This window comes from Limulus polyphemus, unplaced genomic scaffold (assembly GCF_000517525.1).
Source record: "Limulus polyphemus unplaced genomic scaffold, Limulus_polyphemus-2.1.2 Scaffold3362, whole genome shotgun sequence".
NCBI classification, from domain to species: Eukaryota; Metazoa; Arthropoda; class Merostomata; order Xiphosura; family Limulidae; genus Limulus; species Limulus polyphemus.
In genome coordinates, this window is record NW_013668972.1 from 1 (window position 1) to 17,936 (window position 17,936).

The following is a 17,936-nucleotide window of genomic DNA, read 5'->3' on the forward strand; positions in this document are numbered from 1 at the left end:
CATTCGACAAAGTACATGATAGTTCTAGAAACGTTGCGTCATAGTAGTCACGTGACTCGCTGACGCAACAATACTTTGTTTGACTTCACAGATCTACCTGCAAATAGTGTATATTATGTGTGTATTTCATAAACCTAGTTTTAAGTTAAAAGTTTTCTATTACCCTATGTGCTGTTTAAGAAGTTGTCTTTGGTGTAACTTGGAGAGAAAAAGAGTTAGGATGTAGAATTTCATTATAATATATTTAGAAATAATACTGTAGCAATAGTGACATAAAATATTTTTGCTAAATTTAATTAATAAAATCGTACAAATATATTCTATACCTATTGCAGCAAATCTTCCACCCCAAGCATTACTTGCAGAGAAAATTAAAAAATACAGCATGGAAGAAAAGGCAGAGGAAGAAAAGAGTGAAAAGGAAGAGAAGACTAAATTTTGTGCAAATGTAAGTTTTATTCGACTTCTGTGGCATAAATCAGTTTAACTACAGTTGTATTATTGCTGTTTTAAACAAATATTCACACACTGTTTGAATGCTAAGGGAGTACAAATTCCATTTTTGAAAGCTTGTCAGCAACATGGTTGAAATAGTATTTACATTTCAACAGTTTGTTAACTTGGAAAACCACCTGTTAAGTGTTCTGCTAATTTTTTAGGTTAATGTGCCATTATTTTCAGTACAAAATTTTTATATTTGCTTGGAGTTTTATCAATATTGCATTATTACTACATTGTATCATGATTCATGAAATAAATACCACACATTCTTTGTAAATAACTACAACTTGGAAAATAATACTCCAAAATATTGTAAATTTTGCCTCAGAAATAGTTGCTTAATATCACTAATAACACTTAAATGTCCTTGATATTAATTACATTAAGGCTGATGTGTGATGTAGGTGTTTACTGTAAGTTAGTAATGAGTAAATTGAGGCTGACTTAAAAGAACAGCTGGTCATTTGCTCTGGTAGCTCAACAAAGACCCATTATGTTCTAAGATTGAATATAAAAATGTAACATCACATGAAAGTATAGTACTGCTATAACTTATGTACATGGTATTAGAGTAACAAAATTTATCAAGAACTGCATTGCCAATGAAGCTTTTTTTTTTTTCATTGGTGATATTACACAAATAGTTGATTGTTGGATCTTGTAAGTCTATATCTTGAGCATTTGGAACTAATGGTTTACTAAGAACAGATAGAATACAGTGTATGTGTAATATATGGTGTTAGTCAGATGGAGAGAGAAGTTTCTACAGACATAGCTTAAATGCATAGTGTGTATTTTAACCCACACATTACATGAAATATTCAAGTGTATCAGTGACCTTTACTTATAAATAACAAAGTTAAATATACAGTTTGTTAACAGTTAAAGAAAAGTCTAGTGAAAATTACAGTTTTTTGCACTGATTAATATTGTTTTGTAACATTTCTTAAGAAAACATTTGACAAAATGAAAAGTAACAATATTCTAACTGTATTAAAATTAACTTTGATCTTAACTGGTACTGTTACTAATTTCGTTTTAAAAGTGTGTTCTGTTCGATGCATGCTCTTCCATTTCTGTTTGTCATTCGTAAGTTTTCTTATTACATTTACTAAACTTATTCCACTGGATCAGTAAAATTAAAGATTTCTCTTTAACTGGATACTAGTAAATCCTTTTTTTCTTGTGTTACTACAGTACTTAAATACAGCCCAGTAATTTTAATGCAAGTTTGATTTAATAAACTTGAACCTGATCATAACAACTACTAATTGTTGTGCAATTAGCTTATTTCAAAACAGTAATAATATTAATGTAATTTTCTGATGACTTAAACAGGGGTGACTACATAGGTGAGTTAAATAAGTGGTACTTTATTGAAACATTAAAAGAAAAATAATGGAATCTGATTCTTTAATTGAAGTGAGGTGCTTAATAGAAGCAAATTTTTTAACCCTTAACGTCAGCTATGACTACTTATTTTTTAATTATTTGTATCTAAATTTACATATGAAAACTTTCAATTCATGATTTCTTTCCTATTTTAATTAAATAAAAAAGGTTCAGGTTTTATATTTCTTCTGAAAGGAATACAGAAGATTTTAATTACCTTCTCTGAAGGTTCATCCTATTGAAATTCTGATAGAGAAGATACAGATTAAGAATGCTGTGGAAGAGAAATATTTTGGTTAAAAATCTGGCTTAATGACTTTTACTGCATAATTAGATATATAAAGTTTATAACTGATATTTAAAAAAAAAAGAGCATTTGATAAGATTTAGTTCACTCAACTTGTTATTTAAACTATTTCTTCCATATAATTTTGTAAAAGTAAAGTTGATTAATTTCAAAATAGCTATAACTGAATCGGGTAATATTTCCATAAGGTATTTGGATTAAGGTTAGATATGTGAGCCATGTGCCAGAGGATTGAAAGTTGGCTAATGTTACTTATATTTTTAAAGGAGGTGATAAAAATTATCCAAATAACTATAGGCATTATTAGTCTTACATCAATGGTTTGAAAAGTTTTTGAAAGTCTGATAAAAGATTCTTGCAAAGTTATTTAACCAAGTTTACAATTTTGCTGGATATTTAATATCAGTTCATTTAGGTCTTGGGTGTTAGAGGGATGCTGCTACTTTACAAAATGATATATTTAAATATATTAAATGCAAAGTAATGCATATGGATTATAGTAATTCAAACTATAAATATAATTTTGATGGGAATAAACTTAACGGTGTCATGGAAGAAGAGAATCTTTAGTGTTTTGACTGACCAGTCTAATAAGCCATCTAAGCAGTGTATGTTATTGCTAGTGGTAGGGCACATACAATCGTAGGTTCTATCTAAAGAAATATTGAACATAAATCTAAAGAAGTCATCATCTGATTGTATAGGATAGGCCTCATTTGTAGTACTTTCTTTCATATTGGGCTCCTTACCTTCAAAAAACATTACATTGTTGGAAAGTGTTCAAAGGAGGACTATTAGAATGATACTTGGGATGAAAAGGCTGTCATAAGAGGACAGGTTAAGTTTAAGTTCACTGAAAAATTTTCTCTTGAAGGGTTATGATTGAGGTCTTCACTATTATAAAGGAACTGATAGCGTTGATGCATCATCTTTTTTGTAGTTAATAGTGAAAATTGGAGAAAAATATACATTTTGTCAGGGGTAGGAGCCATCTTTAGCATAGACAGTTTTTACTTTTCTAACAGGGTGGTTGGCCCTTAGAACTGGTTGCCTTTAGACATGGATACAATAAATTTAAGGGGGTTTAAGGAAAGGCTTGATAAATATTTAAATGATCAGAGCAGAATTGGAATTTTTGTTTTAATTTTTTCACAAAATGGAAGGGACAACCATGATGGACTACCAAACCCTTTGTTGTGCTTTAACATTATAATATATTGTAATTGATTTATCAATTAAGTGATCGAGTATTTGTCGAGGGAAAGTATTTTTGGCTTTTCCTGTTGCTAAGGTGAATAAAGAAATTACCATAAAAAGTATTCATGTTTAAGCTTTTAGGAAAGTTCACAGTATCTTAGTTAAGATGCAGATCAACTGATATTAAAATCATCATACTTGCAGTTCTAGGTTGTCTAAATGGACTTTCAAACAATACGAAATATCATTAATCTTGGGAAAATAAAATAAAAAGAGTTAAGGTATTTTTGTAAGTATTGAAACACAAATTCTGCAATTTCCAATACGATACACACCACTACACACAGAAAGCTATCTTCCCTGTTCCATCTGCCTTATAGATTTGTATGCTACTAGCGTTTAGGAAACTCCCACCTAAACTCGTGAGATTTCTTGTGAATTGCACTTCTGTATAATAACGTTTTTATGCAATAAAACCACCTCCACGAAGAAGAGGGCAGAGGGCGATACAACCTCTCTGCACACTAACTCACTTTATGCTTTTGCACTCATGATTCTTTTTCTCAGCATTGAAGGTATCAGATGTGATTTGTTTTTTACAATATACTGAGATTTGCACTAGATTAAAGGAATTTGTTTCCTTTATTTTCTTCAAAATATGAACTCTCATGTTCATGCAACTTCAACTTTTTGTGTGAGTAAGGAATTTCCTCACACAAGTCAAGTTCCAAATATGGCTACTGGAGGCATATTGAACATGGATGCGTGATGACCATTGTGCATAGAGTAATGGGTTCCATTATGTAGTTGAGAGATTCGGCACCCATCCATTCATCTGGGGTTCTTTCTCCTCATTGTAAAGGGGAGAATGAAGAGGAAAACGAGTTTGACTTTTTGTTTCCTCCTTCTGGTTATGCCTTACGAACCTCTCTTCCTGTTAAAGAGAATATTCAAACTTCCCCACATTAGTAGTTTCGTATGGTGTTTCTCACCCCCAAATTCTTTTGGAGATGAGTATCCTGGAGTAGGATTTGCGTCCTAGTCCAGACACCAGATGAACATGTTTTGGTGTGACGGGGATTCGAACTCTCAACTTCCCCACATTATCGGGACCTTCTAGCTCAGGTAAGTTCTGTTCTATCTCTTACCCCTGTGTCATATGACTTTTACAGTTCCCTCCTTCACAACCCTAACGAATTTTATGTTTTTCCCCCTTCTCTTCATATTAGGATTCATGTTACTTCCTTTTAAACCAACTACATTCCTACGACCATATACCTCATCCTCCTTGCTTTTCTGATTCTTTTATTCTGGTCTACAGTCATTTGAACCTCACCCTTTCTGCGTCATAAACCTTAGAATCTCTTGCCTGTTAGGGGGGCAGACCCCTTTGGGTCAGTTTCTCTCCAGTGCCCAATTCTCTTATCTTTGTCTGATACTAATTTCTGTGCTTCATTACCTTTCATCTCTACACCTTGTCAGAGGCACTTCACTGAGCCCTAGATGACTTTGCTGGCAATTTTCGTTCCATTCCCTTTTTTACTGTGGCCCATACTATTTTTTCTGCCCTTACCCTTCTCACTTGGATTATTTGTTGTTGGGACTTGTTGCGTAGGGATACCCTCCTTTCCTGTGTTGAACTTCCTTCCTCCTTTTTATGCGACTTCCACCTTGCCCCATTTCTTCACCCTCATGTTTGTGGAGGTATTCCTAATTCAATTGAATCACAGGCAGAAGATGCCCATTATCAATTCTCACTTACATCTTTCGTAACTCGACTGTCTTAAACCCCATCTCACAACTATACCTCGTCCTAGTACCTCTGCAGCCTGTATTTCTTTCCATCCTTTCCCATATACTAGACATCTTCCCAATTTCAGTCTCTGTGGGCTCATCAGTGACTACAAAGTAGATTTGGATTTTTTGGGGCTCACCTATTACAGTTTGCCCACCTTTGGATATGAATCTTTGCAGATAGATGGGTTACTCTTGTCCTCAATCACAGACTTTCTACAATTCTTCTCCCCTTACCCTATCAGTCCTCACCCAGTTCACTTTCTTCTTCCTTCAGATTCCATCTATCTTGACATCTGGAAGTGGCAGTGTCAGATCTATTACACAAACAGGCCACAGAGAGGGTGTAGGACCCTTTTCTGGGGTTTTACTCTTGTCTCTTCATGGTACCCCCAAAAAAAAAGACCAGGGACTAGCATCTGATTATCAACCTTTCTTCCCTCAGTTGCTTTATGGTCATCCCTCACTTTCATATGGAAAATTTCCTTCTGTTAGTACGTTTTTACTCTGACTGTGGATGACCAAGGTTGATGTCTTAGACACTTTCCTTCGTATTCACATTGTAGAGTCTTCAATTCATTTATTGTGATCATATCTTCCATTCAGCATTGTGCCAGCCCTCCCAAGTCTTCAACCACATGGTCAGGGCTTTCTCTCACCATCTACATGGACTGAGTCTGCAATTACATTTTACATGGATGATTGGTTTTTCCTGTTTTCCTCACAAGAAGTCTTCCCGTCATGGCTCTCTTTTGCAAGAAGCTGCCCATTTAAGATGGTCAAAACTTCCAAATCCTTTCTAATCACCACTTAATATCTTGTTCACCTGGGAGTTTTATTCAACACCTTTCTCAGCCAGGCCCAACCTTCTCCTATCCACCTGCAAGCTCTGGAACTTTCTATCACCAGGATGTGAGTCTATCTTCTATTCATACTGTATGAGAGGTTCTATCACTTTTGGGGACCTTGGCTTCACTGGAACTGCTTATCCCTTTGGGCCATGCTCATATCACCTTCTACATTGGTTCTTACATGACCAATGGAACCACTCACTGGAATCTTTGGATTCAGTGGTTCTCCTATCCACTCTCCTATTCGAAGATCTCTCTTAATGGCTGGACCAATCTATTACTACTATTGGTGTTCCTTTACTTCCACAAAACCTGACATATAACTTTTCACCAATGCTTTTTCTCAGGATGGGAAGCATCTCTAAATGACATTGTTACATTGGGCACTTGGAACTAGGACGAATCCTCTCTCCACATCAATGAGCTCGAACTTTTGGCAGTACATCTGGTATATTCCCATTTCCTATTACTCCTAGGGGTTCATTTAGTTATAATTCACTCTGACAACTCTGTGGTTGTTTTCTACATCAACTGTCAATCCAGACCTCTTTGTTTACAAATCCTCTACCTTCTTTATTGGGCCAATTCTTAACAGGTTCACCTCATTGCCTTCCATGTGCCAGGTGCTATGAACTTAATTGTGAACCAGCTTTCTCAGCTGCCCAAAGAATGGTATTTTCATCCTCAGGTTTTCTTATGGGGTGCTCTCTACTGGTGACTCCACTCACTGATGTCTGTGCCACACCTCTCAAATCCCAGATTCCCCTCTTCTGGGCTCCTGTTCCTCATAATTCAGCCCCGGCTATCAGTGCTTTCACCCATACCCTTCTCTCTTGCTTCAACTTTGTACATCACTATCTCATCAAGGGAACCTGTTCATCCACCTTCAAGTTTGAGATTTTTCCAGTCCATCACCCATAGAGCCAGACTTTCCAATAGCTAACCTCTTCCTTTCTTATTTTTGTCACCCTTCTACCTTGTCCATCTACCAGCATAGGTGGTGTGTTTTTTACATTGGTCCAGCCATCGTCATCTTCCTCCTGATCATCCTACCATAGGCCATCTTTCTTCCTTTTTTACCTGGCTGTTCTACAGAGGTTTAGCTGTTTTCTCCACTGCCTGTTATTGGTTTCCCTCATCTACAACCTTTCACAATACCACAAGGTTTTTTCCTCCCCAGTCCTCCTTACCTTGTTCCAGTCCTTTCTTATTCATAGACCTCCCTACCCTGTTCCCATACCTGATTGGGACCTCAATGCTATCCTGCACACTCTTACTAGAGCTCCATTTGAGCCATTGGTAACCTGCACCTTGTACCACCTTTCCCTTAAGACCTATATTTTTTCACTCATCACCTGTGATCACTGTCATTCAGATCTCTATGCTCTTAGGCTCTTTCCGTGTCCTTTTCCATTGTTATTATATTCTACTTTATCCTGACTAGTCCTTCCTCCCTAAGACTGCTGCAGGTTGATCCTATCTCCTTTCCTTCTATTTCACACCTTTATGATTGTGTGCTGTTCATTGCTGCTTAGCCCATACCTTTAATTTTTGTGGCTCTCATTTTCACCTATTTGTTCCCTGGGATTCTTCTTCTTCCAGTGACTTATCTTTGTCTACTCTACCCCTATAGGCTGAGTTTGTCAATTTCTCTGTTTGGTCTACTCCTCATTGTGGGTAGATATCTGCAGACTGGTCCACATTTCTTCCCATCAGATTCACCACCTCACTCATTCTCTTGCCACTTGTCTCCAACAGCCACTAGAAGATATCTTCTTGGCTGGTATGTTGACTACATCTCGCATCTTCATCACCCACTATATTTTCTATCTGGTTGTCTCATCTCCTGAAGGTTACTGCTTACCTCCATTCCCTATTCTCCAGTCTACCCACCATCTTTAGAGAGGTGAGTACATTTTCCTTCTTATTATAGTATTTGTCTACAGGATCCTGCCAGGTGGTTGGTGGTGCCTCCCAGGGTACACTTATTTCCCAAAATTCTGCATCAAACCAGGATAATGGAAAGCACTCGTACTATCTGCTCTGGCTTCATATAAGCCCACTGTTAAGATGAGGTGTTCTGCAAAACCACTTGAGGTATCCTCATGGTATATTCTGATATGACTACTGTCTGATCCAAACCATACCTATTCCATGGACTGTCATGGAAAACATCAGCACCAGGGGGTGCTCTGCCTGCTTCCATGGCTTGTCCTTAATGGCTTTTCAAAATAGGGTTATGCAGTCACTCATTGCACTGTCTCCAGTAAAAGACCTTTCTGGCTGAGACAGGACCTATGAGAATCCAGGCATTTTCTCTGAGTCTCCCTACCACAAATTCATCCCCTTTTTTCTTCAAGTGGAGATAAGGAGACTTTCAGCACTTACCAGTTCTTAGCCACTGGTGTGGTGGACCATAGAGAACCCTCACTGATTAGGATCTAACCACTGGGGCTAGAATAAAGGGTGCCAATCAGTGGGAAGTGGCGTGATGATGACACTTGTCAATGTAGCAGAGCTCACCCCTTCATATTATTTTACCTACAGCATGCCAGAAGCACATGATATGATATTGTGCCCTCTTCCTGTAGTCTGTATCTGTTCAGTAAAGTTGAGGTGAGCACACTATACACATGTGCCCTCCTGCAGTCATCTCCTATTCAGTTGAGTGGAGGTGAGCACATACTAACAAATCATGTCCTTTTCCTGCAGTAGTCGCTTATACAGTCAACTTAACATGTGCACTCTTAATATTACATACTTCATGACATAAATTCTTTGCCCTCCTTCTGCAGCTGGTGTCAGTCCAAGTGTCTGATAGTAGAGTTGAGTTTTTTGTTTTTTTTATTCCTGTAAACTCCCAGTGGAGCATAGGGCCGCAACAACACCTCACCAACGGAAGGTGTTGTTGCAGTTACTTGTAGCAGGTTGGTTTTTACGAGGTGGAGTTGCTAGCCCCGCTCCCAACCCTCCTCCTTTCTCATCCTGGACTTGGGACCAGGCAGAGGTTGGCATGTTTGGTGTGACGAGGATTCGAACCCGCAACCCTCAGATTAGGAGTCGAGCCCCCTAACCACCTGGCCATGCCGGGGCCAGAGTTGAGGTTAGCATGCACTAATTATTTCAGTGCACTTCTCCCACAGCTAGTGTCAGTCAAATAATATCTGATGGTAGAGTTGCAATGTGCACTAGGTACAGTCTGAACTTGTCACAGCCATGCTACATGTATTGGCTCTCTGACCTCTTGTGTGAAAGTACTTAGATGGCCATGCTCTTATTCTGCACATACTCATGGGGGCTTGTTTACCACTTCCTCCTATCTATTCTGGGTAAAGAATGTACCTTGAAAGAAATGAGATGTGGTCTCCCACAGGTGTGCCCCTATGGGTTTCCTTTGGGTGCATTTTGAAGGGAGCTCGTTTAGGTAAATTTTGCACTGGTCCGGTCCCTCCACCATATCGGTGTGGATTATAGCTTTCTTGTGCAGAAGTGTGTTAACTTCTGAGACAAGACATTTGTGTTACCTTGCAAGGTATTTCCGATAGATACTTCTGCACAAAAAAAAGTTATGTTCCCCGTGCCTCCGTCTTGGAGATTTGCATGCCAGCAGCCTTTAGGCAACTCCCACCTAAACTCACGAGATTTCTTGTGAATTGTGCTACTGCATAATGACATCATTATGCAGTAATAGCCCTCCACCAATAGGAGGGCAACACAACCTCCCTTTGCACTGACTCCCTCTATGCTTTTGCACTCATGATCTTCATTCTTTTATGAGGCAAGGAATAGTAAGTTGCATTGGAAGTAGAGGGTAAGTGTGTGTAATGAGGTGAGTATCTATCCGAAGTACATATTCAGGTAAAGAATATGTTAACTTTTAACCTATGATAATTTTAAGAGTTACTGAGACTGTGCACTGAAAAAAATGGGATCTATCATCTATACTATGTTTTTTTTAGAGTAAGATTTTATATTAACAAATAATTAATTATTTAGTCTATGAATAATTTTGGAGTTGCAAGGATTTTATATTGAAACAACATGAATTATTAATTGAATAGAGTTTAACACAGATACAACAGAGACAGATAAACAGAAATCATCCCAGATATTCTGTAGTTCACATTTCTGTTATCTGTTTGAATGACAGGATACTGCTATGAACATAATTTTTTCCAAAGTAAAACTGAAATAATATAACAAATTACATTATTCACAGAGGCATTATAAAGACAACAGTGCGAATGAAAGATTTAGTAGTTTTTTAAAATCATATAGGCCTGCATTTTTGTCAAACAAGCTGTTATTCAATACATTTCTTTTGTTAAATGAATTGGAAAAGACAATAAGTATGTGATTTATTCATGTTGTTATTTTTTAATTGTATTGTTTTTAAAAACTGTAGCAGAAGCTCAACCACAAAGATATTTGAATATATATTTTTTAATATATAATATTATACTGTTATTCTACATTATATGGTATTAAATTCATAAAGTACTTACTTTGACAGGAAATTTCATGTAATGTATCTGAGGGAGAGCTAGAGAAGCAAGAGTTTTCATTCACACTGTACAACTTGGATGGACACAAGAATGTCACTAAGGATGTAAGAGTTTTAAACAGCATTTTTCAAAATCTTAAGTCTTTCTTTAAGTTCCATAGAAAAAATCACTAACAAAGATATCATATATTAATTTATGTTTTGTGCTTGTGTATTTGTTTCCTTGTCTGTGAACTACTCCAACAGTATTGGAACTAACAGAACCAATCTTGGCAGGCAGACTCAGGGTGGCCCAGTGGGTGTCCTTATTTACATTGTGAGTTCCCTTACCAAGGGGAGTTAAAACATGTTTGGAAATTCACCTTGGTAAGATGGGGTTCTAGGAGTAGGTTTTCAGAGATGTTGGACTTGAATTTGGCTTCTTATTCTGTATTCTTGATCCCCTCTGAATCCAAAGATGCTATGTTTAAAACTGTATATGTGTACCCCCACTCACAAGCTAATGGGACCAAACATGGCACACTTGCTTGAGTATGGGAGGGTGTTCTAATGAAGTTTGTTTTGGGGTATGGACCCTTCTCTTTGGGTAACTATAGAAGTAAATGGGGCTAATGGATGAACTTTAGTGGTACATTGGGGCCTTGTGATTCATAAGGAAGGCCTTTGAACCCTGAACCGAAGTAAGTGTAATTTATGATTTTTTGATTAAAATTTCAAATAATAAATACTATCTGTTAAGCCCAGTTTTACTACTCATTGTCAATTTCATTATTGGGAAGAAAAAACTTTACGGCAAAAGTTCATTGGTTTTGTTGAATAGTAATTACAAGTACTAATTGCTCATATAAGAGTTTTTAAATATTTTTATGTACAATTAATGTTTGTTGTTAAGCACAAAGCTGCACAATAGGTTATCGTGTTGTGCTCACCTTGAGTATCAAAACCCAATTTTAGTATTATAAATGTTCGAACTTACTGCTGTACTGGGGGGGGGGGGTACAATTAGTAAAAGAAAAAAAAATAGCTAATAATGTGAGCTTTTAATACACAAGAAGAACAAATGTGCTTAAAATCAGATAAATCATACACTTTCTGAGATGTGGCATAGTTTTCTCAAACATATTCCAAGAAAACAGAAATAGTAACTTACTACATAATGTATTTTCTTATTAATCACATTTCATTATTCTTGATAGAACATCCTGACAAAGTGGCTGCTTAGAACCAGCTTTTACTCATGGAAAAATGTTATTTGAGTGTATCCTGTACATGTATGGCTATCATTTGTAATTTCATTGTTTTCTTAAACATGCAAAAGTTCTTAGTTGTTACTTCTACCATCACAAGTTATCTGTAAACTATTTCATGTGGAGATATAAAATTATCTGGAGTATTTTTATGTTGTTTTAGATGAGAGCATTTCACTAGATAGGTTACATCAGAACCCTTTCTTGGCAGGTTTTCCTTGTATTATAAGTGGAGATTTAACATGAAAGATGCATCAAAATCCTTTTTTTATAAGTTATTAGATAAGTTTCAGTAGTACAAAATAAAGTGAAGTGAGCTATGGGCTGTCAGTAATTTTTATCTGCGTAGACATCATAATAATTATTTTTCTGTTATCTCTAGGATATTGCAGGACTTGTTCGATCTATTCATGACACCCTTGGAAAGTCATTCAAGCTCCCTCCTTCTGGAAATCAGACTATCAAGGTCAGGCTAGCAATCTCACCAGACTCTGAGATAACAGAAGAAAAAGACAATACATTTCATCAGTCTAAAACCACAATAAAGAAAGAGCCAGATAATATAAAATTTACAGGAAATGTATCCAAACAATGCAGTAACCACAGTGTTAATACATGTACCACTTATCTGTCATCCTCCTCAGGAGAGAGGGAAAATCTAAGGGCCAAGTGCCATGATGTTTCATTTGGAGTCAACAGCTTGCCATCACAACCATCAGAAACAAAACCAAATGTGTGTTCTCCGGCTACTCCCAGGACCCAGCAAGGTGTTCGATCTAGCTCATTACAGAGACAAGACATGATGGAGATGATAAAGGAGAGTGTAGAAAAGATTTGTTTGGATTGTTCTGAGAAAAGCAAGTGGGTATTGTTTATATATTTTAATAGTTTAAGTATTTCTGTAAACTGACACTTCACATCATTTTTGTTATTGGTGAAAATTGTGTTTTGTTTTGAATAAACCATCAGTCATGCACTAACTGATATTACAATGGCAAGTTTGTTCAATAATGCATTCTATGCTTTCTGTTATTAATACTTTGATAAAACTAATGTTACAAATCTTTCCTGTGTTAATTGTACAGTTTATTAAAAATATTCTATTTTTTAATCAGGAAACAATATTGTGAAAACAAGAAAAACAGTGGGGAGGATCCTAGACAAAAACGTCGTCATAGACATCATCGTAGCTGTAGAAATTATGTGCTTGAATGTTGTGATCGATGTAATCATTATTTGGACTTAGCTGGAATTGGGAAACTACGAGACGACAATCACTATCCATTTTCACACAGACTTTATGACAAAAATCATCTCAGCCCAAGATCACAACCTAACCAGGAGGTTACAGAAAATCACTGCAATAAAAAGTTCAACCACTGTAGTCATCAAAGATCAAAGTCTCATGATGCCAACACTGCAACTCGGCTGTCTCACAGCCACATGTTTTCTGATCATAAAGATGATCTCATGAACTTAAATTTTGACCTTTGTGACTTGCTTCCTAAGGAAAAATTTGACTGGGAGCGAAAGCTTCACCACAGGCGATCTAAATCATTTGATGTATATGACCATTTACACTCAAACACATGTTATTCTCCTAAAGTCAAACCACGGGCAAAAGGTGGATTAACTACTGCAGAGACATCTCCAAACCATCACCACAGGCACAGACACCGGGAACGAGACCGAATGCGAATTATGCAACAAATGAATAACTGGTCAGAAAGAACAAACCTTGGAGTATCTAAGGAAAATACAAACAGTAATCCTCACTCTTCACATGTGGTAATTCAAAGGCACGAACACCACCACTTTCATGAACATGTTCACCATCATTATCATCATTACTTACCTTCCTAGCCTGTACTGTGCCAATTAGGAAAGGGACCATTTTTAAATTTCCAAACATCCTCTGTATAGTGTCTATTATTAAAGTTATATATTGCTTTTAAGCAGCTATATTCTCTTAATGATTTTCAGACAAGTTGTAATTAGTTCTGTCAGCAACTTTCCTTGGTAAAAAACAACAAAAAAGAACTTGGAATGAATAAATGAATTTTTCCAAACTTGACTTCAAAATTTGATCTCCCTAGGATAAACAGTGTTGCTTAATACTGATAAGACTGAAAAATAACAGCCTGACCTGAAACATGTTACTTTGAAAATCTGTTGAAATATATTATTTTTTCCCTCAAAAACAGTGCCAGCCTTCATGCAATGTGTAAATGGTATCATGCTTTGGGGACTCATTATTGTATGATTTAGTACAATATGCAAGTCCAGTTCAATGTTCATTATTGCTGATGTTAAAGTCTCGCATATGATCTGAATTGTCTTCTTGTTGGCAATCCATGACATTCAGCCATAGATAATAACCATTTTTTAAATAATGTCTCTGTGGCAATAAAAGTAAAGTCTTCAGTGGGTTTTGGTTCCCTTATAGCAACACTTAGATATATTTAGTAACTATACATTTGATGCTTGAGATTTACATTGAAAAGCTAGAAAACTACAGATTAAATTAATAACAAAGTGTCCTGCTATACATCTTATTCTTTTTTTTGTCAAATCATTTCAAGTAAATTATTTCTTCTTACAAGAGATTGCAGTTCATTGCTAATCAAACAGCCACTGAAGTTTATTTAAAGTTGTGTTATGGTGAAAATATTCACTGATGGCCACTGACCAGGTAGTGATTGAAATGGCACAATCTGTATGAATATTAAGTTTGATGAATGTGTTCCAGCAAATACAGGTCTTTGAAAGGTAAAAAAAAACAATGTGAAGAAGAAAATTATTTATCTGTGTTACATCTTTTTCTTTATCGAAATTCCTTCAGTAAAATACAAAAATGTATAGAACTAAATAAGCCTTTTTTTTTTTTTCGGGTTGCCAAATTTTCTGTTAACTTCTGTTAGATTGTTACTTTGAGATTACTTACCATTAGGGGCATTTAAATGATACCAGTATATCGAAAATAATTATACCAAACTATTTCACCACTAATTATTCATATTTTACTTTTAACAGGTTTATTTTTCACTTAATTCAAAGTTGTTGACATAACTTGTTCTCAGAATGGTTTTAAACTATGACAAGGAAAATCGCCTATTATTGGATATGCTTTATATAAAGAAAAAAGTATAATTTATTAGAGAACAAAAATTAAAAGTCCTCTGGTGGATCAATAGTAAGTTTTTAGGTTTGCAATGCTAAAATCTAGGGTTCATTTTCCCTTGGTAGACAAGGCACAGATAGTGCAAAGCTACACAATGGGCTGAAAAAAAAAACAGTAACTGAAAATTTGAAACATCTATTTTTCCTTTCAATTTAACATTATTACATATCTTTATCTTTATAGATTTGTAGACAGTTATATTAATGTTAATATAAAAACACAAAGCAGTTTAAAGTGAGATATTGTAAAACTTAATATTTATACCTAACTACTTCAGTACCTTACAAAATTCTTCATTATTAGTGTAATTTTTGAAAATATTATCGACTAGTTATCAAGGATAGTATGATTAAAATGACTTTTTTTATAATTCAACATTTCTATGATAAAATCACTTTTTAATTTAAAGTGTAAATATCCTATTTATCAGATTCAAGTATGTATAATTAATAAGTTGTTTTTATAAACTTTTACTGAAAAATCATGATAAAAGTGAAGTTGCCTACTCATAGTAAAAATAAATATTGTTCTTAAAGTTTACTACAAATAATTGTTGATGAAAGTTAACTGCAGTAGTAGTAGTACCAGAGTTCCATTAAATATTCAAGTACATAATTTTAAGTAATAGTGGTAACAAAGATTACGTAAATTCATATTCATTTAATCAAACAATAATCCTAAATTCTTTAACAATGAAAAATATTCTTGATTACTCAACTTTTTTTTTTAAATAAAAGTTTGTAAAATTATTTTTGTATGATTGTATTGGAATACTAAAAGCACAAATTGTGCACATAATATATATGCAAGATGAAGAAAGTTAAGTTTTACTCAAAAATTTCTTGTATTTGAGTATTCAGGATTGAATATGAAGTAAAAGGTTAATATAGTTCAACTTTATATATATAATACTCTGCTGATTTTTATAAATAGAATTTGGGTTTAATTTACACCAGGGTGAGTAATGCATTTCACCAAGTACAAAAGTTGCTTTTCTCAAGAAAATATTGATAAAAAATAGATGCCCAATGCTTTGAATTTGTACTAATATCTAATATTTATTGCCTTATTGAAATGTACAGTATATATATATATATATATATATGCTCTCCAGATAGTTGCTATTGTTTGTGGTATAAACTGTTGTGCAAATTTCCTATTCAGAAAATAAATACATTAATACTTCTGTATTACCTTTGTCCTAATGCCTTCTTTTTTCTTATACACAAAAATATTATTAAGTTTATGTAAAATTAATTGATTGGTAGTTTTTGTAACACTACAGTGGATTTTTCTTTTCTCTACAATAAGTGACAAGATTTTTTCTTGATTTACCCATAACTAAAATCTAATTTTATTGATAAGTGCTTGGCCTTGTAAAAGAAAAATCCCATTGTGTATTTTTAGAAATTCTACTGAAGAACCAATTTTTTTATTTTGCATGATTGAAAATATTACCCTTAAACAACTCAAATATAATGGAATATCTTAATAATTCACCACTTAATATTAGGAAAAAAGTTGGTCTCTTACATTTGTTAAATGATGGAACTTTCTAGAAAGTAACTAATCACTTTGGCATTATTGTAATTTTGGTTTCTGCTTATACAGAGGGTGGAGTATGTTATTTTGAATATGCAATTCAGCAAGTTGTAACAACCACAGTTAATATGAAGTCCAGGTGGAAAGTCATGTAGTAGAAATACATTTTGACATTTGTGACACAAAATATTTTTGTTAATATGCTTGGATCGCAAAGATGTGTTCAGATCAGGGATTTGGAATATTCAAAATGAGGATAACCCTTGTACTTAAATGTAATGAAAAACATGGAGCAGCTTGGGGCACCAGGACCATATAGAAAGGAACCTGTAATAGTTCATACCTCAGCCAAGGTAAGTAAAGTGTGACGAATGACAATCCAAAATACACAAAAAGGACCCAGGCAACAGTATGCAACATAATCAAAAATAATTTTTGCCTGGAAAATAGACAAACTGCTTCCATTACACATCCATTCAACTGCCATATACCTCAAACAGCTGGATAATGAAACAGGTGTTCTTGCTATCCTATATGAAGACATACTAGTCAAGCTGTCGGAAGCAATATCAATGGATTTCTGTGTGAACAAAGTGTTGAAATGTTTGCTGAGAAACTGTTGTCCTTGTACATTATATGGGTTATGGTAATGGTGTGCTTTGGACGTGACAGTCCTACGATGGAGCCTTTGGTAATGGAAACTACACTGCATGATTATTGTCAAAATGCACGATCATCAAATAGAGTATGACCAGATGTAGTGAGGCTTCAAAATCATACTCAACCCTGCATTTTGTAAAAATGTTAGATGTATGTGTTCCATAAATGTATTTATTTCACAACAATCGCGAAAATATCACTATCCACAGAGGACCAAACAAAAGACTTACAAAATGGTTAGATAAGATATATTTACTATTTGTTTGCAGTTTAATAAAAAACAAACTATGTTACAGATTTATGTGATGCAATTTTAACACTTAACCAGACTACCCGTGACCCGTTGGGTCACCCACTATTCAGAGGTTATGAAGAATTCAAGCTATTACAATATTGCACCGAAATGAAGGATTATTGGAGATAAATTAATTAACAATTTCAACCTATTCGTGTTATTCATAGTTCAAGAAAATATTCTTAATTTTGATCGGGAGTAAAAGGAAAGACCATCTCATTTTTAAAAAAAGTGAAGTCAGAGTTTTCATGTATTGCGATGAATTAGTTCATTATGTTGTAGTCTTTCTCCTCTTAAACCTTCTACAAGTAAGAAACAGTAACAATTTATTTTTTCTTCGAATTACCTACCATAACCAAGGCACATAGGTGAGAATACTCAATCTATTTGTAATCTTACGCTTTAATGAAGATGGAACATTAACAGGGAAATAGATTTGAACGAAAAAGTTTCGTAAAGAGCGCG

At 35.0% G+C, this 17,936-nt stretch overlaps 1 protein-coding gene across 1 annotated transcript; it reads left to right on the forward strand.

Moving 5' to 3' along the window:
* Nucleotides 1-339: 339 nt before the first annotated feature.
* On the forward strand, nucleotides 340-16,133 carry LOC106469223 (protein naked cuticle homolog 2-like). Its single transcript, XM_013929694.2, has 4 exons — nucleotides 340-448; nucleotides 10,556-10,651; nucleotides 12,176-12,654; nucleotides 12,909-16,133. The coding sequence occupies exons 1-4, from the start codon at nucleotides 386-388 to the stop codon at nucleotides 13,654-13,656; spliced, it is 1,386 nt and encodes a 461-aa protein (XP_013785148.1). The 5' UTR covers nucleotides 340-385; the 3' UTR covers nucleotides 13,657-16,133.
* Nucleotides 16,134-17,936: the final 1,803 nt, after the last annotated feature.